Raw genomic sequence first — 27,986 nt, forward strand, 5'->3', positions numbered from 1 at the left:
TTTGTTTCATAAGGTCGCAAGGCTATGTGGATAATAATGCCTGGCACTCTACACCCTACCACCCTGACTCTGCAGTGGATAAGTTGGAGGTAAAGACCTTCTAGCGAGAGTAGAATGACATAGGGTCCAGGAGGCGGGATTATGACATGGAGGGGGCAGCCATGGGGACAATGAAGAGCTTATTTACATAGCGGGGGCTAAAACTTCAACAGCAGAATAAACGGGTATATTGACGATGTTAGAAAGAAAATAATGACTGAGATTCTATTTTAGGCAACTAGTAATGAAAGATATGGCCTTTTTATAGGGGTAAAGCGTGGTGACGGGTTGCCTTTAAATACATGAGTGTGGCTAGATACCATCCCTTGTATTACAAATTGGCATGATGGAACCTGTCTAGACCTTTTTTTCCCACTTATCATATTTTGCATCTTCATGTCTCTCTTAGTCGTTCAGTTCAATAGAAACCAGCTTGCTCTCCCAGTACCGAGACTCCGGCATGTCATCCAGTAGCTTTGAGTTGAGTCAGTACATGCACGATCCAGCGGACGTCAACAGCAGCTGGAATCCAGTGCAGGAAGGTGAGTAGGAATTGAAAAGTAGTGAGAATGATCATCATCACAGTATTTCACTGAGACAATCCTTTTTGTTCAGTCCATGTCTGTCTGTATATTAATTTTAATTAGGCCGGCTGTACAGCCCGTCACGGCGCCCCCCAGAGTCCCCATACTTAACAACTGCGGATCCGGCGTCCTAGGTCCCGCATGACGCTTCGGCGTGACGCGCCGCAGCGTCATGTGCCACGCCGGCCACGTCACATGACAGGCCCACAGCGTCACATGACGCGGCCGGCCATGTCATATGACGCGGCGGCGGTAGGCGGAGAGGCGGTTTCACGCTATCTTCCGCTGTGCTACAGCGGAGGATAGCGTGACGAACGGCTTCCATTGACTGCAATGGAAGCCGTCTGCGCGTACGCCCGCGGCAAATAGTGCATGTCTCGGGTGAGGACGGGTGATTTCGCGGTGCGGAATTCCATTGTGGAATTCCGCACCGTGAGCACTGAGCTATTAGGTTCAATAGAACCTAATAGCTGCGGGCAACACAGCGGATTTCCGCCATGTATTACGCGGCGGAAATCCATCTGTGGGAAGGAGTCCTTAACCCCTTCCCACTGGTGCCTTTTTTTTTATTTATTATTTTCTTCCTCACTTTCAGAAAATCCAAACTTTTATATTTTTCCAGTGGCAGAGCTACAGGAGGGCTTGCTTTTTGTGGGCCACGTTATATTCTTCAATGGTGCAATTTAATGTATGATGTAATGGAAAACTTTCAAAAATTTCTAAGTGGGATGAAATGGGAAAAATGCAATTGCACAATTTTTTGGAGGTTTTGTTTTTACGGAGTTCATGATGCAGTATAAATTGCATGTCTTTATTCTGTTGGTTTGATACGATTAGGGTGATAACAAATTTATATAGTTTTTAAATGCAGTACTACTTACATAAAGTATCAGATTGGAGTTTTTTTAAGCTTTGTCCACATGGGACGGATTTGCTGCGGAACATGCACAGCGGACATTCCACAGCAGATCCTCAGTGTAAAGTCTGCATCGAAACCCGCATCATTGGATGTCGATTTTTATGCAGATTTTGGTGCAGAATTTGCTACCTCATTAGAAGAGATGGAATCTGTGGCATATTTGCTGCTATAATTGACATGCTGCGGATTTAAAACCTTCACTGCATGTCAATTTCCATACGGGTTTGATGCAGATTTCTTCCACAACATGTGGATGAGATTTTTAAAATCTCATCCACTTTGCTGCTACTTTAAATGCTGTGAATTTTCTGTGCGAAGCATCCACATGAAAAATCCATGGCAAATCCGCCCCGTGTTGACATGGTTTTGCAAATTTTTATTTTTTGTCATAATCAAAAAACATCTTTACTTTTCTCATCTTTTTATTCCCCTTAGGACTTTAATGTGTGATCATTTATATTATGCTTTTAGAATCGACAATGGCTTTTAAATGGTTAGCAGCCAAGATCAGAGTCATCTCCGATCGCGGCTGTTGCAGGCATGAGTTGGTTGTCAGGAAAGGGTTATAGCCTTACAGACTTGTGACTGTCTAAATGTACATCCAGTAGTAGTGTACGAAGATAGCTGGGTTTTTCCAGAGCAGCTGTAGCGGTTTTGAGCACTGGGTTGGAGCCTCAGGTGTAATAGTTGCAGGTCTGGAGGGTAATCAGGGACGAGCCTGGAGTTAGCAACAGGAGGTCTCGGTTTTCAGTACATATGGAAATCCTGAAATCAATATCAGGAGGTCTAGTCACAATAGCCGAGGAGTAGGCAGAAGTGGAGCTGATTAATCAATGCTGGAGAGCAGAATAATCATGCAAGGTGTGGGTGGAAGGGCCAGGCTTAATAGGTAGTCCTAGACAGCCGCAAGATGGGGCCAGAACAGAGAGGCAGAAACTAGATCAGGAGCAAGGAACCAGAAACAAGGATTCAGCAAGGGAGCTTATCCAGATAGTTGGATAGCTCAACATGAAGAGCTGCCGGCTGGCGTACAGGAGGTCCTGGGTTCAATCGCCGACAGCAGTTCTCAGTTTTGGCTCATAACTGAGGCAGAACTGGAGTGAAGTTCTTTGGGCCCACCAGGAAAAAGACTCTGAGGGCTCACTTTTTGTACATACAGAACATGCAGGTGCACTGTTATGTATTTTTTGTTATCATTGTACATGTAGGATGTATGGATTTATCAATAAGGTTTAATAGAATATCTGGTTATTGGTTCCAAAATGAGTTGTGAGATTGTCCTCTGCTAGAGCTTTGGGGCCCTGGTTTATTAGGAGTCCAATTTTGGTTAAGAGCTTTTCCCTTCCGTAGAATCCTCTGTTACTTTCTTGGGCCAGGCCAACCTTGGATGAGGGTCGCAAGCAGCAGACCCCACTTTATAAAGTCCATATGCATTAAAGTATGTCTCACAAAGACAATGCAACTGATAGTGGTGGCATTGAGTATATCATTCTGCCATTTGTGGTTGGGTGATTGGCTACCTGCCGTCTCTTTGCCTTTCTTCTGGTCAGCTGAGACTGTCATGTGATTGGCAAAGGTAACAGGTGGCCAATCCCCAACCACAAACAGTGGAGTGATACACTCAATGTCACCGCCATCGTTTGCATTCTTTTCGTGAGTCAGACTATAGTTGGGCATATGGACAGGCGTTCTTCTCATGTGTCAACACCTTTAATTATATTATCTCGTTATAGGGAAGCTATATGGAAAATGTAATAAGATGGATCCAACGTAGATCAATAAATATAACCAAGTTCCTCTCTTGTGGCCAAATGTTTTGTTTGTTATATGAGAGCTTTCTTAAAGCTCAATCAAGTATAATGCAAGAAGGCATTATGCACACCAGAGCTGTACAATGCTGGGTGGGGTCCACCAGCAATGATATCGACACCAGTTGTAGCTATATGGCACTCTCTCATTGAACTGGTACCCAAAAGGAGAAAGCATGAAGGATTACCCTTAGAAAATGATTTTTTTTAGAAACGATTAGATAAAAAAGAAGACTTCCATTTTTTTATGGACACAAGTTGGGTTCGTTTTTGAAAATTACATTTTTTGTTTGGAGTTGCCCTTTAAATGAGAAATATTGCTGTTTTTTGCCTTGTCTAATCGTCACGATGAAATAAAGTAACAAAAGTTCACTTCACGGTTGTCTTCCGTATGTTCTGTGCTTCGTACCGGACACTTAAATGTTGTCTGAAGGATGCTTACAATGCCAATGATAAAAATATCTCCTAAGCTTTAGTTATGAATAGAGCCGAGCTATTTCATAATATTAAAAACAGCTAAGTGGTGTTTAATAAAAGTTTAAAATGCAATTTAATTCAAAGTGAAAGACATCAAACAACATTTAATTACGGAAATTAAAAAGCCAGTCTATTGAGCAACATATCACAAAGCCGAGGAGGAAATGCTAGATCTCCCCTTTAATCATCACCGTTCCTCTCAAATTTCTGCAATACCCAAAAGACCTTTGCTGCAGAATTATTATACAAATTAAGGAACTTGCCTTCGTTTTAATGAAACCATCACAAGTCTCGCCTTTCATCTCAGGCAGTCTTAGGTTCTCTCCGTAAAAGCCAAGTTAATCTAGCAATCCAGGTCTGGACAAAACAATTTATGCTCCAGTAGTCGATGCCAGACCAATACCATTCCGAGCGAATTAAATAAATGATGATAGCGGCTGCAGAACCGCCGGTCATATTAACACCATGGTGCTTTCCAGTGCATTAGCTATACATAGCAGCCTTCTTATGACCCTGATGGCGGTATAATTGATACAATGTTACTTTTTTCATGCTGCTTTATTATTTAGTACATCTGCAGATTGCTGAAAGCTTAAAATGTGTCATTCTTTTCTACTTCTTCATCTATTTTAAAGATGCCACAGAGCAAACTCTGCAACCAACAGCTCCATTGAAGTTTGCCCTGCCCCATGTGGCCATGTGTTTTGGGGCTCGAGGGCAATTGATAAGAGTTTGTCACAACTTCCCAGATGAGGGTCAACCAGCACTTGTGGAAATTCACAGCATAGAGGTACAGTAACTGAAAATACCATAAAAGAATGGGAATCAATAGGTCAGGAATGTTATCTTGTTACACGGAGGTTTATTGTACTTGGTACTGAATCTTATATGAACAGTTGTATACATTCTGCTTATCTTTCTAACCTCTGACATCACTATTCATCAAAAGCAATGAGGTGCAGAGATTACCTTAGGAGGTGTTTGATAGCTGCTTATCTCTGCTTTTTCAGATAAAGTAATATGTATGCATGCTTCACCAAGCTGGACATACTAGCACATCCAGTTAACAGTTATCCTATGTATTTGGCCTCTCTTTCTCTCACTCTGTTTATAGGAATACATACAGAACTGTACAGCATTTTTTCAACCCCTGCCTAAAAGTTTTGCAAAGTAAGAACACTTTCAAAAATAGAAGTTTTAATAGTTCGTTTTCGGCAATTTACAAAATGCATGGGTTGGTGTGACCACCCTTTGCCTTTAAAACAGCATCAATTCTTCTAGGTAAACTTGCACACAGTTTTTGAAGGAACCCGACAGGGAGGTTGTTCCAAACCACTTGAAGAACTAACCACAAATGTTCTGTGGCTGTAGGATTACTCTGTCTCTTCATGTAATTCCAGACAGACTGGATGATGTTGAGATCAGGGATCTGTGGGGGCCATTGCATCACTTCCAGGACTCCCTGTGTGCTTACAGGACCTGTAATGATGTCACCATCATGTGATCAGTCACCTGGGCTCTGACTTCTGCTCCTGATCACATGATGGTGACATCATCACAGGTCCTTCACTTTATTAAAAACCTGCAGAACCGGACGCATATTAACTTTTTCTTCCCCACTTTTGCCCTAATCAGCAATTCCAGCAACTTGATTGGTTGTTTGGTGAAACAGTCAACCCAAACAACCAATCAGGTTGCTGGAATTGTGAATCAGCCAACCCAGACAACTAATCAGCTTGCTGGAATTACTGATTAGGGCAGAAGTCGGGAAGAAAAAGTTAATATGCAAACCGGACAGTAGCCGTGTGCTTACAGGACCTGTGATGATGTCACCATCATGGAATCAGTCACCTGTGTGGGAGGAGACCGGGATCACATGACCAGGGGGTGATCAGTGTGTGCAGGACTCTATGTGCCGGTTCTGATCCTTGTTGTATAGAATGAAGAATGTCTGTAGCAGACCTGTGTGTGTATGTGACATGCGTGTACCAGAGCTGTGTGTGTCTGACACACAAATGTAACAGAGCTGTGTGTGTGTGTGTAACATGCTTGTAGCAGAGCTGTGTGTGTGGCAACCACATGTAGTAGAGCTGTGTATGCGACTTGCATGTAGCAGAGCTGTTTATGTATGACATGCATGTAGCAGAGCTGTGTGTGACGTGCATGTAGCAGAGCTGTGTGTATGTGATGTGCATGTTGCAGAGCTATCTAGAAGCGCAGTGACGGTGACGTCATCACAGGTACTAAATCAACAGGTCCTAAAACAGCAGCCGTGTGCTTACAACTCCAATCCCTTTCACTATATTATATTAGTAAGTAGCGCATTGTGCCACCAGAAACACTGGTACTATAATTTCCTAATAATTACTAGTCTTTCCATAAAGACCACTTCTGGCCAGACTTCTCTGAACAGTAAATGAGTGTCCCTGGTTCCACGTAGTTTCTGTAGGTTCTAAGCTGATGTCACTGCTGGAAATCTTCTGATTTCAAGGCGAAGTAACTATGATGTGTCTTTCATCTGCTGCACTAAGTTTCCTTTGCCGACTACTGAGTCTACGGTCCTGAGCATTGCCCGTTTCTTTGTGCTTCTTGAAAAGAGCTTGAACAGCACATCTTGAAACTTCCGGCTGCTTTGAAATCTTTGCCTGGGTAAGACCTTATTTATGCAGTATAACTACTTTGTCTTTTTGTTACTGAGCTCAGTTGTGCCATGGTGTATGACCTGTAACATGAAACTCTCTTCCCTAACCTCACTATCAGAGTTTAACTGTTCCTCACTGAGTTTCAAGCCTCCTACACAGCTGTTTCTGCTTCAGTTAATGTTTGTGTTTCAACCTACATATGAAAATTATCACATGCTTGGCATAATTAGTTACCCATATACATGACTATAACCCTACAAAATCCCTGACTTTGTGTAAGTATATCAAAAGAATTGATGCTGTTTTAACTTTTTCCAATCCAGTTTTAGATTCAGGGTTTCCTAAAAGGCTTTTTCTTTTTGCTGTTATACAACGGTGCCATCTGCTGGCTAAAGCCAGTGTGTGTGCGCCAAAGAGGCTCTGACAGTGGAGTGGCTGGCAATAAACGGTAAGAATACCCTGTCGGACGTCTTCTGACATTGGAGCTGTACAAGCTTTAATCAGAATGTAGGAAGACGTCAGACAGTGGATTAGAAAGGATTAAAGGCAAAGGGTGGTCACTCCTAATATTGATGTGATTTAGATTTCTCATTGTTCATTCACTTTACATTTTGGTAATTAACAAAAATAAACTATTAAAACTTCTATTTTTCAAAGCATTCTTCCTTTGCAGCATTTTATCCAGACTTGCCTGAAGCTTTTGCACAGTACTGTAAATGTATTATTTACTATTCTTTTGTGCCTCAAATTGCTTTATTGCTTCTAGTAGAGAGTAGAGCTGAAGTCATTCAATGCCTAACGTCACTCAAGACTTAAATGTCTAAGTGTGGCTAAGTTATTGACCAGTAAACTGTTGGTCTAAAGAGGATCCGTCAGCCCTCCTGACATGTCCATTTTTGTAAATACTTGCATTTCCTATGAAATAAGAATTCTGGAGTATCTTTTCTTAGAACTCTATGTTGTTCCTCCTTGAAATGTATGACTGAATTGAGTTGTTATTTCATGAGGGATGGAGGTATCTACTAAAACAGACCTGATCAGTTAGTCCCGTCCAATGGCCTATGAGATAATTGGCTTGCTAAAGTTGAGTTTTCATGGTTTATTGGTTGGCTTGTGACTTTTTGGCCATTAAGGGCAATTGATTTTCCAGGTAAGAGATTTGCTTTTCGTGAATATATGGGTGCATTCATTCGTGCAGCTTTTGTTCAGGTTTTTTGATGCTGTGTTAGAAGCAAACACCAGGAGTGGACCCAAAAAACAAGTATTATGCATCCTTTATTCTTTCTCTCCTTCTATGATTCGCACCTGGTTTTGGCTTCAAAAACCACATAAAATACCTTAACAAAACCTGCACATGTGAGTGCACCCTAAGAGGATAAAATGGCAAAAAAGGGCAATTCAAGCACTAAAATGCTCTCATCAATGTAGGAGATCCTTTCTTGATGGAAAACGAACATGCGCCAATGATATGTATGTAGAGTAGTCATATAAAGTCAAACTTAGTACCTATATTGAGTTGGGTAATATTAAAGAGCCTAATTAACTAATAAAGGATTAAAAGGTATGGTGGAAGTATCTCAATTAGAGATGAGCGAACGTGCTCGTTTAGAGCAATTACTCGAACGAGCATCGCTTTTTTCGAGTAACTGCCCACTCGGGCGAAAAGATTCAGGGGGTGGTTGGGTGGAGCGGAGGGTAGCAGGGAGGAACAGGGGGGAGCTCTCTCTCTCCCCCCCGCAACCTCCCACTCACCCCCGGCTCCCCCCGAATCTTTTCGCCCGAGAAGGCAGTTACTCGAAAAAAGCGATACTCGTTCGAGTAATTGCTCTAAATGAGCATGTTCGCTCATCTCTAATCTCAATAGTTAAAAGCTGATGGGATCGTTTTTTTTTTTTTTTTACTTCTCTGGATTTTGGAGTAGATGCAATACTAAGAAAAATTAATGAGGGAAGAAGGGGATATCATCTCATAAGACCCCATTGAACATAGCCTGCCTGTACTTAACCCCTCAAAATAAGACTAAGGCCTCATGATGGAAAAATGATCACATTTGCTGACAACACAAAGCTAGGAGGGATAGCTAACACTAGGGGAAAAAAAGAGAGTATTCAAAAAGATCTAGAAAAGCTTGCACAGTGGGCAGCAACTAACAAAATGGTATTTGACAAGAAGAAATGCAAAGTCCTACTTCTGGGCAAGAAAAATGAAAAAAGCACATACAGAATGGGAGGAATTGGGCTAAGCAGCACATGTGAAAAACACTTGGGTATACAAATAGATCATAGACTGAACATGAGTCAACAATGTGATGCAGCAGCAAAAAAATGCAAACACAATTTTGGGATGTATTAAGAGAAGCATAGAGTCTAGATCACGTGAGGTCATTATCCCCCTCTACTCTTCCTTGGTCAGACCCCATCTGGAATACTGTGTCCAGTTCTGGGCACCCCACTTTAAAAAAGACCTAGACAAACTGGAGCAAGTTCAGAGAAGAGCCTAAAAGGTTATATTTACATATCAATATAATGTCTTCTGATGCACTTCCTGTATAATATTATAGGTAATTTCCTGTATATAAATGTGACATAAAGGGTACATTCGCGTGTGAACACTCATATAGGTATAATCTATATTAAAAGTTGAAAGTTTTGTAAAACATTTTATTACTTATCTTGTACCAATTATTTTCCAGCATTTCTTAGCTTATTCTCCTCCAGAGCTGCATTCACAATTCTGCATGATCTGATCATACCTTTTTCTGATTCAGGTAGACAAATACATAAAGAACCTATGTTCATATTTGAAATGTAATTTAGTGCAGTAAAGCGCTGAACTCTGAGCTGACATCACGGCAAAATTGCAGTTGGACAAAATTGAACTAAGATAAAATGAGTCGTTTTCTGCTCATGGCCACTCAGCAGGCACTCTGCCGATGTCCATCCAAGAGCGCTGCACATTCTAGAGTCGTTTTTATATTGGCATTTTAAAACATTTTCCTTCTAAAGAGGATTCACCTTATACTCTATTGAAAAGGATAAGTAGAATCTGACCATTAAGATCCTCTCCATTTTGAGAACTATGGGTCTCATCCTCATTCCTGGAAGTTCAGAAATACCCAAGTGCCTGTTCAGATGTTTCTGTATTTCCTATTCACCATAATGAAGAGTAAATGCACAGGTGATCTTTCTCTGGGAAATAGGATATGTTTCATGATTACCTCTTGTTGTCTGTGATCGATAGGGCCCCGGTGTTCAAGGCCCCCCCACCCCACCATCTGATTCAATTTTATGTAATAGGAACACCCCTTTAAATAGCATAAGGTGCAGATTGTCTACATATATTTTATACATTATTCTTGGTTTTAGGTTTGGGAGTTAACTTTCAACTGAAGCATAATTACATTCTTTGACTGTGACTTATACACTTTGTCTCTAGATTCTGCTTCATGATACTTCGGAACAGGAGGAGATGAGAAGATTTCCAGGTCCTGTGCAGAGGTGAATGACTGCAGGGAATAAATTGATTTTACTGTATGCTAGAAAAGAAAAACATCCAGCAAAAAATAGATAAAATATGCAACAGACTAAAGGCCCATTTACATGTAACAATTATTGCTCAAAATTAGTTTTGGGCTAAGTTAAAGGGGTTGTCCCGCGAAACCAAGTGGGGTTAAGCACTTCTGTATGGCCATTAAAAAATGCACTTTGTAATATACATCGTGCATTAAATATTGGCCATACAGAAGTTATATACTTACCCCCTCCGGTGTTGGCGTCCCCGTCTCCATGGCGCCGACCGAAGCCTTCTTCTGCCTGGATTAGACGCGCTTGCGCTGTCTGCTTCTTCTGTCCCGCTGAAGGGGCCGCTCCGGCGTGCTCGCGCCGCACAGGTCTTCTGCGCATGCGCAGAAGACCTCTGCGGCGCGGGCACGCCGGAGCGGGACAGAAGAGGGCAGATAGCGCAAGCGCGTCTAATCCAGGCAGAAGAAGGCTTCGGTCGGCGCCATGGAGACGGGGACGCCAACACCGGAGGGGGTAAGTGTATAACTTCTGTATGGCCAATATTTAATGCACGATGTATATTACAAAGTGCATTAATATGGCCATACAGAAGTGTATAACCCCACTTGCTGCCGCGGGACAACCCCTTTAAGGGACTGCACCTGGGGTTCCTCGGTTTTCACTCTTTACTCCAACCAGTCAGGATCTGGTCTTTGCTGAGGGGTGCCCCAGATTTCTTCCTCAAAAATAATCTTGGTACAGAAGCAGCTGACATTACATGGTCAGAAAAAATGTAAAGCAATACCGGAGTGTGTAGACGGAGACGTAGTCGAGAATCAAGCAGTGTTCAGAACTGGTGGATAACTTACATGGTCGTGGAACAGGTCGAGGATTAGGGAATGCAGCGGACAGAGAATTGTAGCCAGGATGAGGAATGGAGAGAATCAAAAAAAGATGAATGTCTCTGGCATGGGGCTTTTACCGGGAGATCAAATAGGAAACAGCTAGCAACTTTGCATAGTACAAACCGATTGCTCAGGCACCTGCTGATGGGCGGAGTAGCCCGGAATTTGTCAGGATTGGTTGGGGATTGAAAAGCTGGGTGCGCGCTCACATTCTATGGGAACCTAGAAACTGATGGAAGATTTAGCTTCTGCCTTAACAACATGGGCGACACAGCACTGACATAGCGGATGGCAATAAGAGATAGGAGATGCCGTTGGCCATGACCAATAGCCATAACAATAATAAGCCGATCAAACAGTGTTGAATTGCTGAAACCCAAGAGATCTATGGTAATTGGTGAGGGAATTGAACATTTAATTCCCATACTGCTCCACCACAGGGAAAATAAAGCATTATAAATAGAGATGAGCGAGCGTACTCGGAAAAGCACTACTCGCTCGAGTAATTTGCTTTATCCGAGTATCGCTGTGCTCGTCCCTGAAGATTCGGGTGCCGCTGCGGCTGACAGGTGAGTCGCAGCGGGGAGCAGGGGAGAGCGGGCGGGAGAGAGGGAGAGAAAGATCTTACCTCCGTTCCTCCCCGCTCTTCCCTGCAGCTCCCCGCTCCGTGCCGGCACCCGAATCTTCAGGGACGAGCACAGCGATACTCGGATAAAGCAAATTACTCGAGCGAGTAGTGTTTTTCCGAGTACGCTCGCTCATCTCTAATTATAAAGTAGCTATTGAAAATAGTAGACATGCTTGGACCTTGAAAGCAGGAATATATAGATAGAGGAATATGCCCTCTATCAACCCTATTTCTTACAAGTCAACACCTTTAAAAAAGGCTGATCTAGATGGAAAACCATCAAAGTGGTCTGCTGATCACAGCAAATCTATTGTCACCCTTAGATATCAGCTATTAGCTCTGTGTGTCCACTCATTTCCCATGAAGAGGCCACTAATTCTATCATGAAGTAGACATAATTGGCTAAAGTTATGTTCAGATCTACACTAGAAGTTCCATTCAGAGTCTCTGGCACAGATCCATCCCAAAATCCAGGACAAAACAGAAGATCATTCTGTGCTATATCATCCAGGAAAACTGCTAGACAGTATAAGGGAAACAGGACAGAACCCATTATAGTCAATGGGATCCATTCAGCATCGTCATAGGATGGACGTGGCTTTCTGTTCCTATGATGGAGCAGAAGAATGGAAAGCACAGTGCTAGTGTGAACCCAGCCTAATTTATCATATCATCTACAGTTTTCGATATTTTTGCATTTATGTGATCTGTTGCCGGCTGTTTTATGTGCTTTGTGTCAGAGTTTATAATTATAACAGTTCATTTTATCCCTTTTGCCTGATCTATGCCTTACATATCTAAAAACCTAAAAATAGCTCAAACGAATCTCGTTAGTTAATAAGCGGGATCGCATTAATTCTATTGTTTTGCATTTGTTTAAGGTCTTGCAGCTTTTGTAATAATAACTGTACAGAAGTTACAATGCAGCAGTGAAGTTCAAGGTATAATCATTTTAAAAAACGTCAAACAGTGCAAAATTACAATTTATACAAAAGCTAAAAATGCTAACACAGTCTTTTTATAGATAACAAATCTCATTCAAAAGAAATTACTAAATGATAAAGAGAAAAGAAAGCTTATGAGTGACTTTTTACTAGATGTACATAAAGGAAAACTATCCCCATATAATTAAATGACCCTACTCTTCTGATGCTGGTGCTTCCATCTAGCTTCAGGATGTCTACGTACAATCAACCAATCTAGACATATATTATATTCCCAAAACGCAGATAACACAAAATAGGGCAAATAACAGTAACAGAAATAAAGGGATGGGAACGTTCTCTATTATACTGATTAGAAGCAGGGCGATCACCCCAGTAGGGGCAACCCCACGTCACGAACCTAAGGGGCCTAGTCTATCCCTATATGTAGGTTAGGGAGGATGTTTGCTGCAGAAGGAAAGAGTAATGTATATAATACCACAGAAGTGAATAAGCCCCATACAGAATAAATAGCAACTTGGCTGACAGGAATCCATTGCCTCATGAAAAACCTCAGGCAGGACAATAACCGGCGACCATGTAGAGGCAGGTCTGGCATTAATACACTTCCATGATGGCTGATTGTCTGGCCAACAGGGAGGTGTTTTACCTTGCTTCATACATCACTGCGCTGTCAATTTCCCCCTGAGTGTGGCAGGAACACATACTTTTATGCTACTTCCTACCATACCCACAGGTGTTTTCTCTAATTTCTGCAGCCTGAATGCCTGTCTACAGCCCTCTGCATGCCATTCTGTGTACTGCAGCACCACAATATATTACAAATTTCTGCTTAAATATGCATCAAAGAGAATTCTAATATTTCCTTTAAATGTTTAATACTTCCTTTCCCAGAGACGTGCATGTAAATGCTATATATATATAGCTATGGTCACTGTGGACTAAGAGATAAGAGACACTTTTGGGAAATCCTGAATTGTGACACAGTATCGAAACTGATATGCAATATCAAGATTTATAATTGTTATTGAAGAATATCCTGTTAAAGCAGATCTGTCATCTCGCCTGACATGCCTGTTTCAGTAGATACTTCTATTCCATATGAAATAACGATTTTGGACCATCTTTTACAACTCTATGTTGCGCTTTACCTCTGTTATTTTTCCTAGAAACTTGTGAGTAAATTGACAATTGGGGGTTACCTTCACTCTTGTGGAATGCCTGTGTCCCTACATAGTCAGCACCAATCGGACAATGTCAGAGTGTGCAGAAGCACATCCCCACCTGGTAACTTTATTCATAAACTTCTAAGAAGAATAACAGGCACAGCACATCGCAAAGTTCTAAGAAAACATGCTCCAGAATTGTGTGGTTGACAGAATTGAACCTTAAAGCTTGTACAGTGCTGGTAAATACCGTATATACTCGAATATTAGCCGACCCGAGTATAAGCTGAGTCAATAAGTTTTATTACAAAAAATTGGTAAAACTTATTGACTCAAGTATAAGCCTAGCTATACTCGAGTATATAGTAGGTGAGTATTGCTTTTTTTTTTTTACCTATCAGCCGGTGTCTGTGTCTCCGGCGCGATGCTGTCCCCGGTGTGATGCTCTCCCTGGCAGCGCGGCCAGCTGCTGCAGTCTTCTCCCTGGCTTGCTTTTGAAATCGCCGCTGTCAGCGCTGTGATTGTATCGAGCGCCGGCCAATCACAGCCATTCAAAATGACATCACTAAATGGCTGTGATTGGTTTATCGAGCGCTGGCTGTGATTGGCCGGTGCTTGATCCAATCACTGCACTGACGGCGGGGATTTCAAAAGCAAGCTGGGGAGGAGACTACAGCATCTGGCCGCACCGCCGGGGAAAGCATCGCGCCGGGGACACAGACGCCAGCTGTTAGGTGAGTATTGAGGTTTGGTTTTTTTTACCTCACTCCAGTATAATCCGAGGGGGGCTTTTTCAGCAAATTTTTTTTTTTGCTGAAAAACCCGGCTTATACTCGAGTATATACGGTAATTTATCCCCCCCCCCCACTCCCCCAATATTCCCTATTACTGTATATTTATCACACAGAACAGTTTACAATTATCAACACAACATTACGATAATTTTAGTGTAGTATAGATGTAGTTGCAGAGAATTAATTACGCAATTTTCTTTAACTTCAATGAAGTAATGAGTGCCTATAACAGAAAACAGCTTCTCCATGTGTTCTGTTCATTCCGTACATTATTTTATCATTATCATCATCTCCTTGTAACAACTCGCTGCACGTCTTCGATACTCTGACCATAAAACATTTCTGACAATGAAATTCTGGCATCAAACCAGATCAGTTCTATCAGTTATACAGTAAATAATGAAAACTTGAAATAAAATTAGAGACTAAACCATAACAAATGGGGAAATATGCAAAATGAGATTATAAATGTTCTCAAATTGCATTTATCTCAATCGCAACAAAACACTGACGATCCAAATAGGATGCAAAAAAACAATAAAAAGTCAAACAAGCAATACAAAAAGTGCTATAAACAAGTGTATTAAATAAAAAATAAAGTAAAAGCAATTAAAAATATGACTTTATTGCTATGACCGCCTACTACATTTGGCAGCACTTTTTCTTACCTCACCCTCCCCGCAGCCATCGGCATCCTGGTCTCCATCGCCTATGCAGCAGACACTATACTATTCCTCTGGCTGTTGCTACTGCTCATAGAGCTCACACGCAAAAAAAGATAGCACATACGATGCCAATTCCGGCGGCCGCTTTTACACGGCCAGAAAAGATAGTTCCTAGCCCTATCTTTTGGCTACAATCAGCCGGCCATTCCCATAGAAGCCTATGGGAGCTGCCTGCAAAGGGAGGGGGAAGGGAGTTTAGCAGGACTAGCGCTGCTAAACTCCCTCCCCTTCCCTCCTCCTCCCTTTGCCAGCAGCTCCCATAAGCTTCTATGGGAGCTTCTATTGTCGCAATCAGCTGGCAAAGGGAGGCGAAGTGAGGGGAAGAGAGTTTAGTATCGCTAAAGTATCTTCCCCCGGCTGATGGAATTCTGGGCTGCGTATATATGCTGCACCTGGCCATGTGAATGGGCGAGAAAATGCGAGATTTAGCCGCGACTTGGTCGCATCTTTCTCTCATTCATGCGATTTTCGGCCGCGATGTGGGCAACTGAAAATCGCAGCACCCGTGTAAATAAAGCCTAAAGGTGTATCTCTATCCTGCTTGATTCTTGTTTTTAACCCACTGCCTGCCTACTCAGCTTTACCAAACTCTGCTTGTCCTGACCTTGGTTCGTTATATTGACCCTGCTTTGTCTGAACGCTATCTTCTCTGACCTTCTGCCTGCTAATTGTATTAATTGAGCCCCGCCTGCCCTGACCTCAGCCTGTTTAGCTGACTACATCATAGCCTATCCGTGTAGTACCAAGCTCTGGGGCCTTTTACCCTTCCACATCAGCTGTCACTGTATTGAGACTAATCTTGGGGAAATGATCTGGGCGTTCCTTGCAGCAAAGACCAGATCCTTTAGAAAGGGGTTAAAGGGTGAAAATCAGGGGACCCCTTGGAGCTGACCTTAGCAGTAGCCCAAAGCCAAATCAGCCAGTTATATTGATGTCCACGTCCGTTACATTCCAACTATTATATACTCAATATATACAGTCCCGTGAAAAGCCTGGAGATAATTTACTACCGAGTAAGAAAAGAACCTGGAACTTTGCAAAGATAATTGGACCCATATCCTTAATCCTTGCAAAAAATGATTACCTTTTGAAATTGTTAAAGATGCGGTTCAGCGTTTTTGGAAGGAATTGACAGTAACCACTTTATTTTCACATCTTACTGCTTTGTAGGGAAAAAGTGACACTTTCCTGTCTTAAGCTGTTTTACAGTTTGTTTATCATCTACAAATATTGCCGATGTTTTGGGCTTTGTAGAACTATTTCAATATATATTTAGGCTTCATAAATGTAAAAATCTTTTCTTAAAGGGAACCTGCCACTTTATTCAAATTCATGCTTAGAAATGTTGAGTTCAAGGACTTGAAATACTTTCTACATAACACATCACAGTGGCTTTAAACTCTACCATCGTGAAGTGGACATTTCATTGTTTAGCGATGGCAGTGCTGTCAGCAGTACTAAAGTAAGCCTTCAGGACTTCTACTAAAGGTGGTCATTGATGAGAAAAAAGTCGATTGAAATGGCTGATTTTGACCATTTTGGTGATTATCATTTGAAAAATTAATGCTTGTTTGCGATGGCCAGCAGCAGACTTCGTTCTGCAAAAAATGTGACTAGCCAGGTTGGAAAATTTTAGCCATGGTAGACTGAAACTACACGTGTATGGCATGATCAGCTGAATCTGGGCAATCATATTTCATTTTGTGCAAGTTCTAGGTAGTTCGTTTTTTTTAAATTGACTCCCTGATCGTTCATTTTAGAATCGTAGAATGGTAGAGTTGGAAGGGACATCCAGGGTCATCGGGTCCAACCCCCAGCTCAGTGCAGGATTCACTAAATCATCCCAGACAGATGTTTGTCAAACCTCTGTTTGAAAACTTCCATTGAAGGAGAACTCACCACTTCTTGGGGCAACCCGTTCCACTCATTCATCACCCTCACTGTCAGAAAGTTTTTTCTAATGTCTATTGTGTGTCTCCTCCCTTTCAGTTTTATCCCATTTCTATCGTCCAAGTCCATGTTGCACTCTAAGGACAAGCTGAGTTAGTAACAGGGTTGTTCTGCATAGGCAATAAGGAAAAATGCTTCTGCCTTAAAGAGAAATCATACTTTATGCACTGAATTGCATCTAGTGTAATGTGCCTGTCCCGGTGACGTGACTGATGGCAGCTCATCTTCCACTTTCGCTTGCCCCCTACCCTGTGTTTGCCATGTACCTTTCCATGATGTGGTGTATAAGCTATGAATTTTCTTAAATGGGCCGTCCAACTAAACTAACTGATCTCTTATCCACAGGATAGGCGATAAGCATTTGATTGGTGGATGTCCAACCGCTTGGACCTGCCACTGTTCATTTCCATCGCACTCCTTATCTATAATAACCCCATAGAACTCTATGTAGTGTACATGTTTGACCACCGCTTCATTCAGCAGTCAGACCTCTACCGATCAGATACTTTTGTGGAACAACCCCTTTAAATGTGTTTTTTTTTATGAATAGAAGCCTTATTGCCAGTGCTGCAAGACTGGTTTCGCCTATGAGTAGTATGGCTTAGAAGCCAACACATGTACAGTACATCCTAACGTCTTTGGCCCTCTGCTATATTCCACTTCTTTCTTTAGAGCTTTGTAATGTAGAACAGTAGCTCATGGTACTGTTTGGAGACCATCGTGTTAATGTTTGGAAACTGTTTATAAGCTGCTGTTGATGGATCTTTTATATCTGTTACACAAAATGTTTTAGTATTTTGAGTGTATAATGTCATGTTATAAATTGGTTGTCATTCCCAATAACCCATTCACTGCCTGTGGTGTGTTCACACAATCATCATGGAGCCTTGGCAGCTCAATGATCCCAAGGAATCCTGATAGATTCAATTGACTTCTCAATTTTTTTGGCTTTAAACTATGTTATTTTTGTGATCTGAAATACTAGAACTCCATGACATAAAGGAAAAAACATTTTCATGAACAAAGTCTTACGGCCCTTTTACATGGCCTGATCCTGTGTTGTTTCGAGTGAGCCCCAATTGACATAATAACATGTTGGTCAATGCTGCTCACACCGGCAAATAATTGGTAATATTAACGATGCTTTGTCCCCATACAGAGTGCATTCCTTGTCTTCACAACCCCCTTTTGACATAGGGGAATGTGCTGCTGACGAACTACCATTTTTCTGCTGGTGTAAAAGATCAACTCTGCCAACAATCTAGCATGTACTCGATCATTAACTGATCACGGGCACATTTGCATAGGCTGATGACCGGGCAGGCAAATGTTAGGGCGAACCATATAAAAGGACCTTTACTAGAGATGAGCGAGCATACTCGCTAAGGACAATTGCTCGATCGAGCATTGTCCTTAGCGAGTACCTGCCCGCTCGGAAGAAAAGGTTCGGCTGCCAGCGCGGGTGAGAGGTGAGTTGCAGCAGTCAGCAGGGGGGAAGCGGGGGGAGAGAGGAAGAGAGAGATCTCCCCTCCGTTCCTCCCCGCTCTCCGCCCGCCACTGGCAGCCGAACCTTTTCTTCCGAGCGGGCAGGTACTCGCGAAGGGCAATGATTGATCGAGTAATTGCCCTTAGCGAGTATGCTCGCTCATCTCTAACCTTTACCCATGAATACCCTAAACAAAGACCTACATTATCTGAACAAGTAAATGTTGAGAAATATTTGGCATGACGTGTTTTTTCGGATACTTATGCCTTTCCTTAAGATCTCTAAAACGTAGCCTTAAGTTGTCTAAAGATGGCTTTCATTCGAATAACATAACTTTTTTATTGCAAGAAGTTACCAAATCTACAGAATTGTAGGTATTCTTGGTGGACTAACATTACTTCTTTCTGTCTTGGCATCCTACAGGGAGGATTTACATAAAGTAGATGTAATGAACTATTGCCAGCAGAACGTGAGCCAGTGTCTGCGCACACCGGGTGCAAGGAGCCGCGACAATGCTTTGCTGTGGCAGGTGCTCTTGCAGATGTGTCGGCAGAATGGGGTATGTGGAGCACAATACTACAAATCTGCCTTGCATTAGCAATGAACAAATGTCACTTTGCTACATCCATAGAGTGCTGTTTCAATATACATTTATAGCACCGGAGATCATATATTATGTAAATATGGTTTGCCTTAATTAACATTATGCAGATTGCTTTTATGCATGTGGTTTTCAGCCAAGAGTCCTGGTTTGCAGTAATTAATTGCTTTGTTTGTATTATAATATTGAAGAGACTGGGAGAATTTAACCAACCATTGATTTGTATTTGGTTAATATTTAAAGGATCGGGTGGCTCTTGGATTTTCAGCACCTGGCCTATTCTATTTTAAAACTTTATAAACTTTAACAATTTATGCTGCTAAATATATTGAAACGGTAAATATGTAAGGAAACAGTTTACAATAATGTAAGTTACTGGAAATAAAAAAAGAAAAGGCTAGAGAAACTTGCATCCAACGACCGGCATACATTGGGAATAATCCCTTTAATTTGCATTGAACTAAAGGAGGAAAATAAGAGTAGAGCTCAGGTGGAGGACTTGTGAATATAAGTGGCTTAACAAGAGCGATGACCTATATACAATCCCCCAATGCAAAGGTACATCTTCCAATGCCGAAAAGAAACTGTAGTCCAAAAGTTGTGAAGTCTTATCCCAAGGTTTATTCATCAACAGTGGCAGGGCACATCCAGATGGAAGGACATCTCTTACAAAAGCAAATCATTAGGCTCCACCAAAGGGCAGACCATGCATTTCCGAGTCGGAATGACTCCTCGTTCAGGGCATATTCACAAGAAATGGACAATCACTGACCTTTAAAATCCAGAGATAGGAAAAGAAAAAATGATCCAAGCGCTTCCTGGGAGAGAGGTAGGTCCACTCAGTTACTTTGTCCTTAAACTTTAAGGACAAAGTAACTTCGGAGTGGACCTACCTCTCTCCCGGGAAGCGCTTGGATCATTTTTTCTTTTCTTATCTCTGGATTATACACCATTGGGTCCCCCACATCGGGGTACACAAAGACCTGAGCTGCTCTCCATTAAGGATTGGGACCGAGGACCGCCACTCTTATAGGCTCTTCTGGACTTGGAGGTACTGGTGGGGCACCCCAGTGGCCTCACTGAGTATCAGGGTAAGTCCACCTAATTAAATTATATCATTATTATTACCCCATCCATGTCTGTAGGAGCGCTACTCTGATTCCCATATTTTTCGTTATTGGACCTATAAAATGCTATAGTTAAAAAGACGAGGGAGACATTAAAATACAAAGAGCAAATCTCGGGATCACAAAACAGAAAACTATCACACAAAAAAAGTATAAAATCAAGCATAACAATAAATCCCAAGATTTGGAGCACGGTTCAGTTGTTCCTGTTATTTTGTTTTAATTTTCTGTGATTATGAACGGTGTGTAACAAAACTATTTCCATCTACTTAGTTATATACTTGCAATTCATTGAAAGTGGTATTCTATAAACAACCCTATTTTTATCCACTTTGATCGTGGTCCCAATTTTCCTCTAATGGAAAGAGACTTAGAGGAACATTTATCTATACCTTCTCATCAGAAATCTTCTTTAAAAAAGTGGCAAAGTTTGAAGCATGCTGCAATTTTCAAAAAATTGTTGTTTTTTTTCATTTTTACACCGTGCTCACCTCTTTTTGAGAAGTTAGTGGGGTTTTGCGAAAGGGGTGCAGCCTCCAAGGGCCTAACAGATTTACTGTAATTTCCACCAGGGGTATTGCATGGCCACAATAGATATTACACATTTGGCATATTTGACTGTTCTACAACTGACCACACGCAAGAAATCAAAGTCAGCAACAATCTAATGTGTAAAAGAGCACCTGAAGAACATCAGAACAGTAGACATTAGTTGTACGAAGGGGAGGGCTTAATGGATTTCATGCCCGCTCTTTTGTTCTGCCAGTGATTTCTGATGTGGCTTATTCTATTCTACCCACTCAAAGCAATGTACCTGGTTGGCCGAGCGCAGAAGGTATGTTTATGGGCCAAGTTGGGAAAGGTTACCCTGAGCCAAATAACCATCAGACAGTTAACTAAGGTGTATGGCTGACATAAGCCTCTGGGTATCTTGACGCTTTTCTACGTGATAATGGTTTGGTTTACTTTTCTGTGTCTACACTGGAAGCTTGGAAAAACTTTTTGGTTACTCTCTACCAGAAAGTAACCAAAAAGTTAACCCGTCACACTGATCTGCAATTTTGTCTGCTGTTTTTAAATAAAGAGGTGTATGGGAATGGATTTTTTCCGCAGATTCTGAAAATGGCCTTCAATAATTTTTTGAGATGGGTTTCCTTATAATTAGGGGGGAACGGTTATTCCAAAAGAAATATCATTGCTTATTCGCAGTCCTAGAATTATTTCATATGATCTTTCTTTCTGTAGTGTATTGCTGGGACTGATCTGGCCGATCTGTTGCTCCAAGACTGCAAGAGGGTGAGATACCGAAAAGAGCAAGAGTACAATGATCTCATCTCGTTGGGTGATGAGCCGCCTCTCATTCCTGATGGTGCACAAGTGGATCTTCTGACTGGAGAGGTTCCCTCTACTGCTGAAACGTCTACACGGGCCGTGGAAAAATTCACAAAGTTGCTCTACTTTGGTCGAAAAAAAGCAAGTTGTCCGCTTTACATTGTAGACTTTTCTATATGTTCTCTGTTCAACTCCTGCAAGTGAAAAGCACAGTCGGCTTTCTTAACTTTTTATACTACAGCGTTTGACTGTGTTCTAATGTGTGAATCAAGCTTACCTTCCCAGCTGATGTTCTTCATGTCACTCTTTACCTAAGCTTCTTACTTGGACATGCCTTGAGCCTTTGACTGTTATTCCTCACTGATGACCCTAACTTGGAATGTGTCTAACTTACCATCATCTGTTCCAAGGGCTGATATTAGAATAGCTTCTTGCTTGCCTGCTACAGGTCTTTCATCCTTAAACATTTAATGTATCTTACAATGTTCTATATACAGTAAAGATGAAGATCTTGCTTTGTGAAAGTCATCATAATGACCTGCCTTAGTTAACATGATATTCAATTTAATATTCTGTACTTTTCAGGTTCTTCCTCCTTCTTTCTACTGCTGTATGGCCTCTGAATTCTGTCTGCTGCTGAGAAGACTCTGATAATCTTTACATCCTGTTCTTTGACATCCAGTCTTCAGTTGGAGACACATGCATACAACCTTTGATTTTTAACTCTTTTTACACAGTAGTTTGTGGGGTTAGTTAAAAATATTTTGGCTATTTAAGTGGTTAAAGGGAATCAGTCACCATGCTTTTGCAACCCTCAGTAATACACAAGGTAGTGCCTGTTCCAGTGATTACATTGATATGTCTTCTGTGTAGATCTGTGCAGTGGTTTGGGAGAAACTTGCATTTTATTAGTAGCACCCAGGCTTCCCGCTGTGCAGTGAACTGCGACTGGCCCCATTCACTTAAATAACTAGTGAAGGGGACACTGAGCTACTACTAATTCTACTCGTCATATTTCAAACCATTCCTCAAATAGACTCTTTCAGCATGTTTTTGCACCCCTCTCTGAGGGCAGCAAAAGGTAGTGACAAGTACACTGATTACACTGATTCTATCAGTGGCAGCACATGCACAGAGGACTACTTAAAGTAGTCCTGCATATTCATGAGCTGCAGCCTAGCCACGCCCATCCCCACCCTCCAGCCACTGATTGGCAGCTCTCTCAGTATGCACAGTAATAGGCAGACAGCCATGGATGGGGCCATCCGCAGTTCACTGCACGACGTGAAGGATGAGGTGCCACCATGCTAGGAAAAATTAGAAGGGCACACACCAGCACTGTGTCCCCTTCATTTTCAGGATCGGTGAAGGTTACAGAGGTTGGACTTCCACAGATCATAAAATGAGATGGGAAAAGCCCTCTAAAGGGTTGTTCTTGTTCTCAAATATTAGGATAGGTCATCAATATCTGATTGGTGGGTTTCAGCTGCTTGGGGCCCCCATCAATCAACACAAACCTGAACCAAGCTTTTAGAAAAGTTGTACCCAAATCAGGGTTCTACTGGTTTGGTTCACAGAACACTAGTCTCAGAACACTGGTGTATAACACTGTATAAGCGCCATAAAAGCCCTATATAACACTCTCAGAGTTTTATAGGTCTTGAACAGTGTTATAAACCGGTTTTAGGGGTTTTGGTGAACTTCCAGTTCGATTCAAACTAATTTGGAGTGAACCAAACCTTTTTAATTCAATAATTTTTATTGAGAGTTTTGACTTTTTTTCCAAACATAAACTTACATTTCTAATCCCCTTCCCACCTCCCCTTCTATCTTGCATTCCCAACAGTTAAACTGGCATGTAATACCATATTTATTAACCATTTTAGATGAAAACTATTTCAGTCTATATACAGCGTCCTTAGATGAAAAGATCTTTTTACTTGGTAGCGTGATCCCCTCTTCCATAGAGCAAGGGTAGTCAGCCTGTAGAGTTCCATCAAGTACATAAGTATAGCAAGTTATCCATATAACATAAGCAGATTAAGCATATCATTAAACTTGTACCTCCACTACCACCCATAGCAGATCCCCAGCTCTCATTCCAGCAGATCCCCAACTCTCATTCCAGCAGATCCCCAACTCTCATTCCAGCAGATCCCCAACTCTCATTCCAGCAGATCCCCAGCTTTCATTCCAGCAGATCCCCAGCTTTCATTCCAGCAGATCCCCAACTCTCATTCCAGCAGATCCCCAACTCTCATTCCAGCAGATCCCCAACTCTCATTCCAGCAGATCCCCAACTCTCATTCCAGCATATCCCCAACTCTCATTCCAGCAGATCCCCAACTCTCATTCCAGCAGATCCCCAACTCTCATTCCAGCAGATCCCCAACTCTTATTCCAGCAGCTCCCCAGCCCTCATTCCAGCAGCTCCCCAGCCCTCATTCCAGCAGATCCCCAGCTCTCATTCCCGCAGATCCCCAGCTCTTATTCCAGCAGATCCCCAGCTCTTATTCCAGCAGATCCCCAGCTCTCATTCCAGCAGATCCCCAACTCTCATTCCAGCAGATCCCCAACTCTCATTCCAGCAGATCCCCAACTCTCATTCCAGCAGATCCCCAACTCTCATTCCAGCAGATCCCCAACTCTCATTCCAGCAGATCCCCAACTCTCATTTCAGCAGATCCCCAACTCTCATTTCAGCAGATCCCCAACTCTCATTTCAGCAGATCCCCAACTCTCATTCCAGCAGATCCCCAACTCTCAATCAAATAAAACCTTTTACTAAAGTTCGCTCATCACTAGTCTAGATTCTTTGGTACAACATCAGTGGGGGTTTATTAGTGCATTGAATTATTAGACTCTGTTCACATCTGTGTCTGAACCTCCAGTACAAATCCATCCAAAAATCCCAAGCAAAATGTGCATAGTATGCTTCACTATTTTGTCCGGGAAGATGCTGGAGAGCATAATGGAAACCAGAAAGACCCCATTATAGTTATCACTGTCTGGATAGTGCCTTAGTTTTCCGTCTTAGGATGGATCCAACCTTCCATTTTCCTGCTCCCATAATGGAAGAGGAAAACAGCAACCAGAATGCAGATGTGTATTCAGCCTTATACAGTTGGCCTACATTGGTGGGCAAATATATAGCCTATATAAGGTGATGTCAATCTTATACCTGACCCAGCTATAGCTTTTGCATCAAGACACAAGAGCCTCAAGAAGTTCACCTTTTGTTAACTTTAGGCGCTCTTTATGGGTTTTTGATTCCGTTTTTGATTCCAAGTGCACTTTTTTGCCCTTGTCCTTTTAACACTATGACACAGATATTTATGGTCTATGGACCTTAAAAACTAACTTTCCTGCATTACTCACTCCACTCATTCTATTTTCACTGCTGTTACACCTATTCATCTCTTGAAACATTTTGCATTTCTTTTCCCTGCTAATATGTCATATTTTATTATGAAGGAGGCCCTCGATTGGGCGATGAAAAGTCAGCTTTGGGGTCACGCTTTGTTTCTCTCCAGCAAGATGGATTTACGGACCTACAGTTGGGTAATGGCAAGGTAAATGCACTTTTATCTGATTTATCATCCTTATCTTCCTAGCAGCCGCAGACAGGAAAGTGTTATTATGAGTTGTAATTTAATAGCAGCAAAAGGGGAAAGGATTAGGGTTCCATGCCGAGAGGATAGTAGGAAACTCTCATAATTAGAGAAGAGAGGAAGCAGGCTGTAAGACTGGTGATTACTTGTAAAGAATCGAGTTGGAGGAGGTCGGTCATTACTTGTAGAGAATGTAATTGATTGGGCATTGACTGTACAGAAAATTATTGAATAAACATAACATCCTGGGTATGGAATTGATCAAACATTACTTGCAGATAGTGCACGCTGTGAGGCTCAGCCTATCTCATCCCATTTCCTCCTCAGTAAGGCTACTAATTTAGTATTAATGATGGTTTTGTTGCCGTTTCCAGGTTTACTAGCACTTTGGCTGTCAATGACCCATTACAAGCCCTGTTTCAGCTAATGGCTGGTCGTGTACCACAAGCTGCAACTGTAAGCTTCATTTTTTTTATCCTTGGTAATCATAGTGTTGTATTGTACAGACTAATGTGAACAATATGCAGCCCATTGTACTGCCTGATGTCCAACGACCTGGGGAAAATTGTGCCATGATATGGGAGGAAAATAATAGCTGCCTTTCACTGGAAGTGCTGCATATCACAAAAAGAGAGCTTCGCTGACATCTAAATTCTGCGTGCAAGGAGCAGATCCTTCCATCTTCTCACTGGGTGCGAGGATGGGTGGATATCTCATCTGTGTTGCCTATCTTTTGTCACTCAAATAGTACAGTAGTATCAAAGGAGGGCATGCAGAATTGTAGACCATTATCCCTGCCGTAACTCTCATAAGGTGTTGTTTGGAAGGCATGGAGAGCTTGATGACTCTGCTCGTTAACTTCAAAAAGTTAATGAGTGTTAAAGAGTTACTGCACTTTTAAAAAACTTTTGATGTGTCCGAGCGAGATGTCGAAAGATTTTGATCAGTGGGGGTCCAGGTGCTGAAACCCCTGTTGATCGCTGAAATGAAGGGGCTACAATTCTCACCCGAGTGCTGTGACCCTTTGGCTGTCTTCGTTGCCTGTCACCTCAGCTGAAGACAGATGAACAGATGTCTAGAGAAGTTTATGCGTCCAGAGAGGCTATCCAAATTGGGATTATTTACCCTGGAAAAAAGATGGCTAAGGGGTGATTAAATAACTATGTATAAATACATGAGGGGACAATACAAGGATCTCTCCCATGATCTGTTTATACCCAGGACTACGACGGTAACAAGAGGGCATCCGCTACGTTTAGAGAAAAGCAGGTTTCATCACCAACACAGAAAAGGGTTCTTTACTGTAAGAGCAGCAAGACTGTGGAACTCTCTGCCTGAGGAAGTGGTGATGGCAAAATCCATTGAGGAGTTTAAAAGGGGACTTGATGTCTTTCTGGAGAGGAAGGATATTATAGGTTATAAATCTTAGGTTAATTGTAATCCGGGTTTACAGGCAGGTAGGAACTATTAAGGGTTGATCCAGGGAACAGTCTGATTGTCATTAGGGAGTCGGGAAGGAATTTTTTCCCCAAAAGGGCTAATTGGCTTCTGCTCTTGGGGTTTTTTGTCTTCCTCTGGATCAACAACATAGGAGGATAGACAGGCTGGACTAGATGGACATTGTCTTCATTCGGCCTTACAAACTATGTTGCTATGTTACTATGTCTTCAGCTGTCGAGAGGAGCAACAGGAAGCAATAGAAGCCAAAGGGATACATCGCTGGGGTGGCACTGCAGCCCCTTCATTTCAGCGATCAACAGGGTCTCTGTAAATGGATCAAAATCTTTGCTCTGACATGTTGAAAGCTTTTTTTTTAAAGGGCAGTTAATCTTTAAAGGAGATGTCCCGAGGCAGCAAGTGGGGTTATACACTTCTGTATGGCCATAATAATGCACTTTGTAATATACATTGTGCATTAATTATGAGCCATACAGAAGTTATAAAAAGTTTTTTACTTACCTGCTCCGTTGCTAGCGTCCTGGTCTCCATGGTGCCGACTAATTTTTGGCCTCCGATGGCCAAATTAGCCGCGCTTGCGCAGTCCGGGTCTTCTGCTGTTCTCTATGGGGCTCCGTGTAGCTCCGTGTAGCTCCGCCCCGTCACGTGCCGATTCCAGCCAATCAGGAGGCTGGAATCGGCAGTGGACCGCACAGAAGAGCTGCGGTCCACGAAGATAGAGGATCCCGGCGGCCATCTTCAGCGGTAAGTATTGAAGTCACCGGACCGCCGGGATTCAGGTAAGCGCTGTGCGGGTGGTTTTTTTAACCCCTGCATCGGGGTTGTCTCGCGCCGAACGGGGGGGGGGGTTTAAAAAAAAAAAAACCCGTTTCGGCGCGGGACATCTCCTTTAAGGAAAGCATTGCAAAAATAAAAAAATGTCTCCATTAATTGCATATTCATGATGCGTGGTGAACGCGCCGCTCTTGTCTTTCTGCTATGCTTGTTTGTCTGTATAATTTGTCTTGTGAAAGCTTCTTAGTAAAAAAAAAAAGGATTGTTGGAAAATGAGTTCATCAGTATCATAAAATACAAGTTAAAAACAAGTTAGAAAGGGATAGAAAATAAGTTCTACATAGAGAAATAAATGGTCTGTGTGCTACAGCTAATATAAAGATGACGTAGCAAACATTAGTGTAAAATTTAACACATTATGGGGTTTTCCAGGGAAATACTAACGATGACCTATCTTCAGGATAGGTTAATAATAGTTGATCGGCTGGGAACACTGGCGATCAGCTGATCAGGCGC

At 42.1% G+C, this 27,986-nt stretch overlaps 1 protein-coding gene across 4 annotated transcripts in view; it reads left to right on the plus strand.

Annotated features, from left to right (window-relative positions):
- SEC16B (SEC16 homolog B, endoplasmic reticulum export factor) overlaps positions 1-27,986 on the plus strand; it is a 186,985-nt gene that overhangs the window by 40,912 nt on the left and 118,087 nt on the right. For all 4 annotated transcript variants that reach the window (XM_066597480.1, XM_066597483.1, XM_066597481.1 and 1 more), the window contains 8 exons: positions 14-89; positions 449-581; positions 4,463-4,617; positions 9,905-9,966; positions 18,991-19,126; positions 21,541-21,768; positions 25,102-25,199; positions 25,613-25,694. In XM_066597480.1, the coding sequence (XP_066453577.1) occupies positions 14-89; positions 449-581; positions 4,463-4,617; positions 9,905-9,966; positions 18,991-19,126; positions 21,541-21,768; positions 25,102-25,199; positions 25,613-25,694 (970 nt within the window). The remainder of the gene's footprint in view (positions 1-13; positions 90-448; positions 582-4,462; positions 4,618-9,904; positions 9,967-18,990; positions 19,127-21,540; positions 21,769-25,101; positions 25,200-25,612; positions 25,695-27,986) is intronic.

This window comes from Eleutherodactylus coqui, chromosome 3 (genome assembly GCF_035609145.1).
Source record: "Eleutherodactylus coqui strain aEleCoq1 chromosome 3, aEleCoq1.hap1, whole genome shotgun sequence".
In the NCBI taxonomy this organism is placed as follows: Eukaryota; Metazoa; Chordata; class Amphibia; order Anura; family Eleutherodactylidae; genus Eleutherodactylus; species Eleutherodactylus coqui.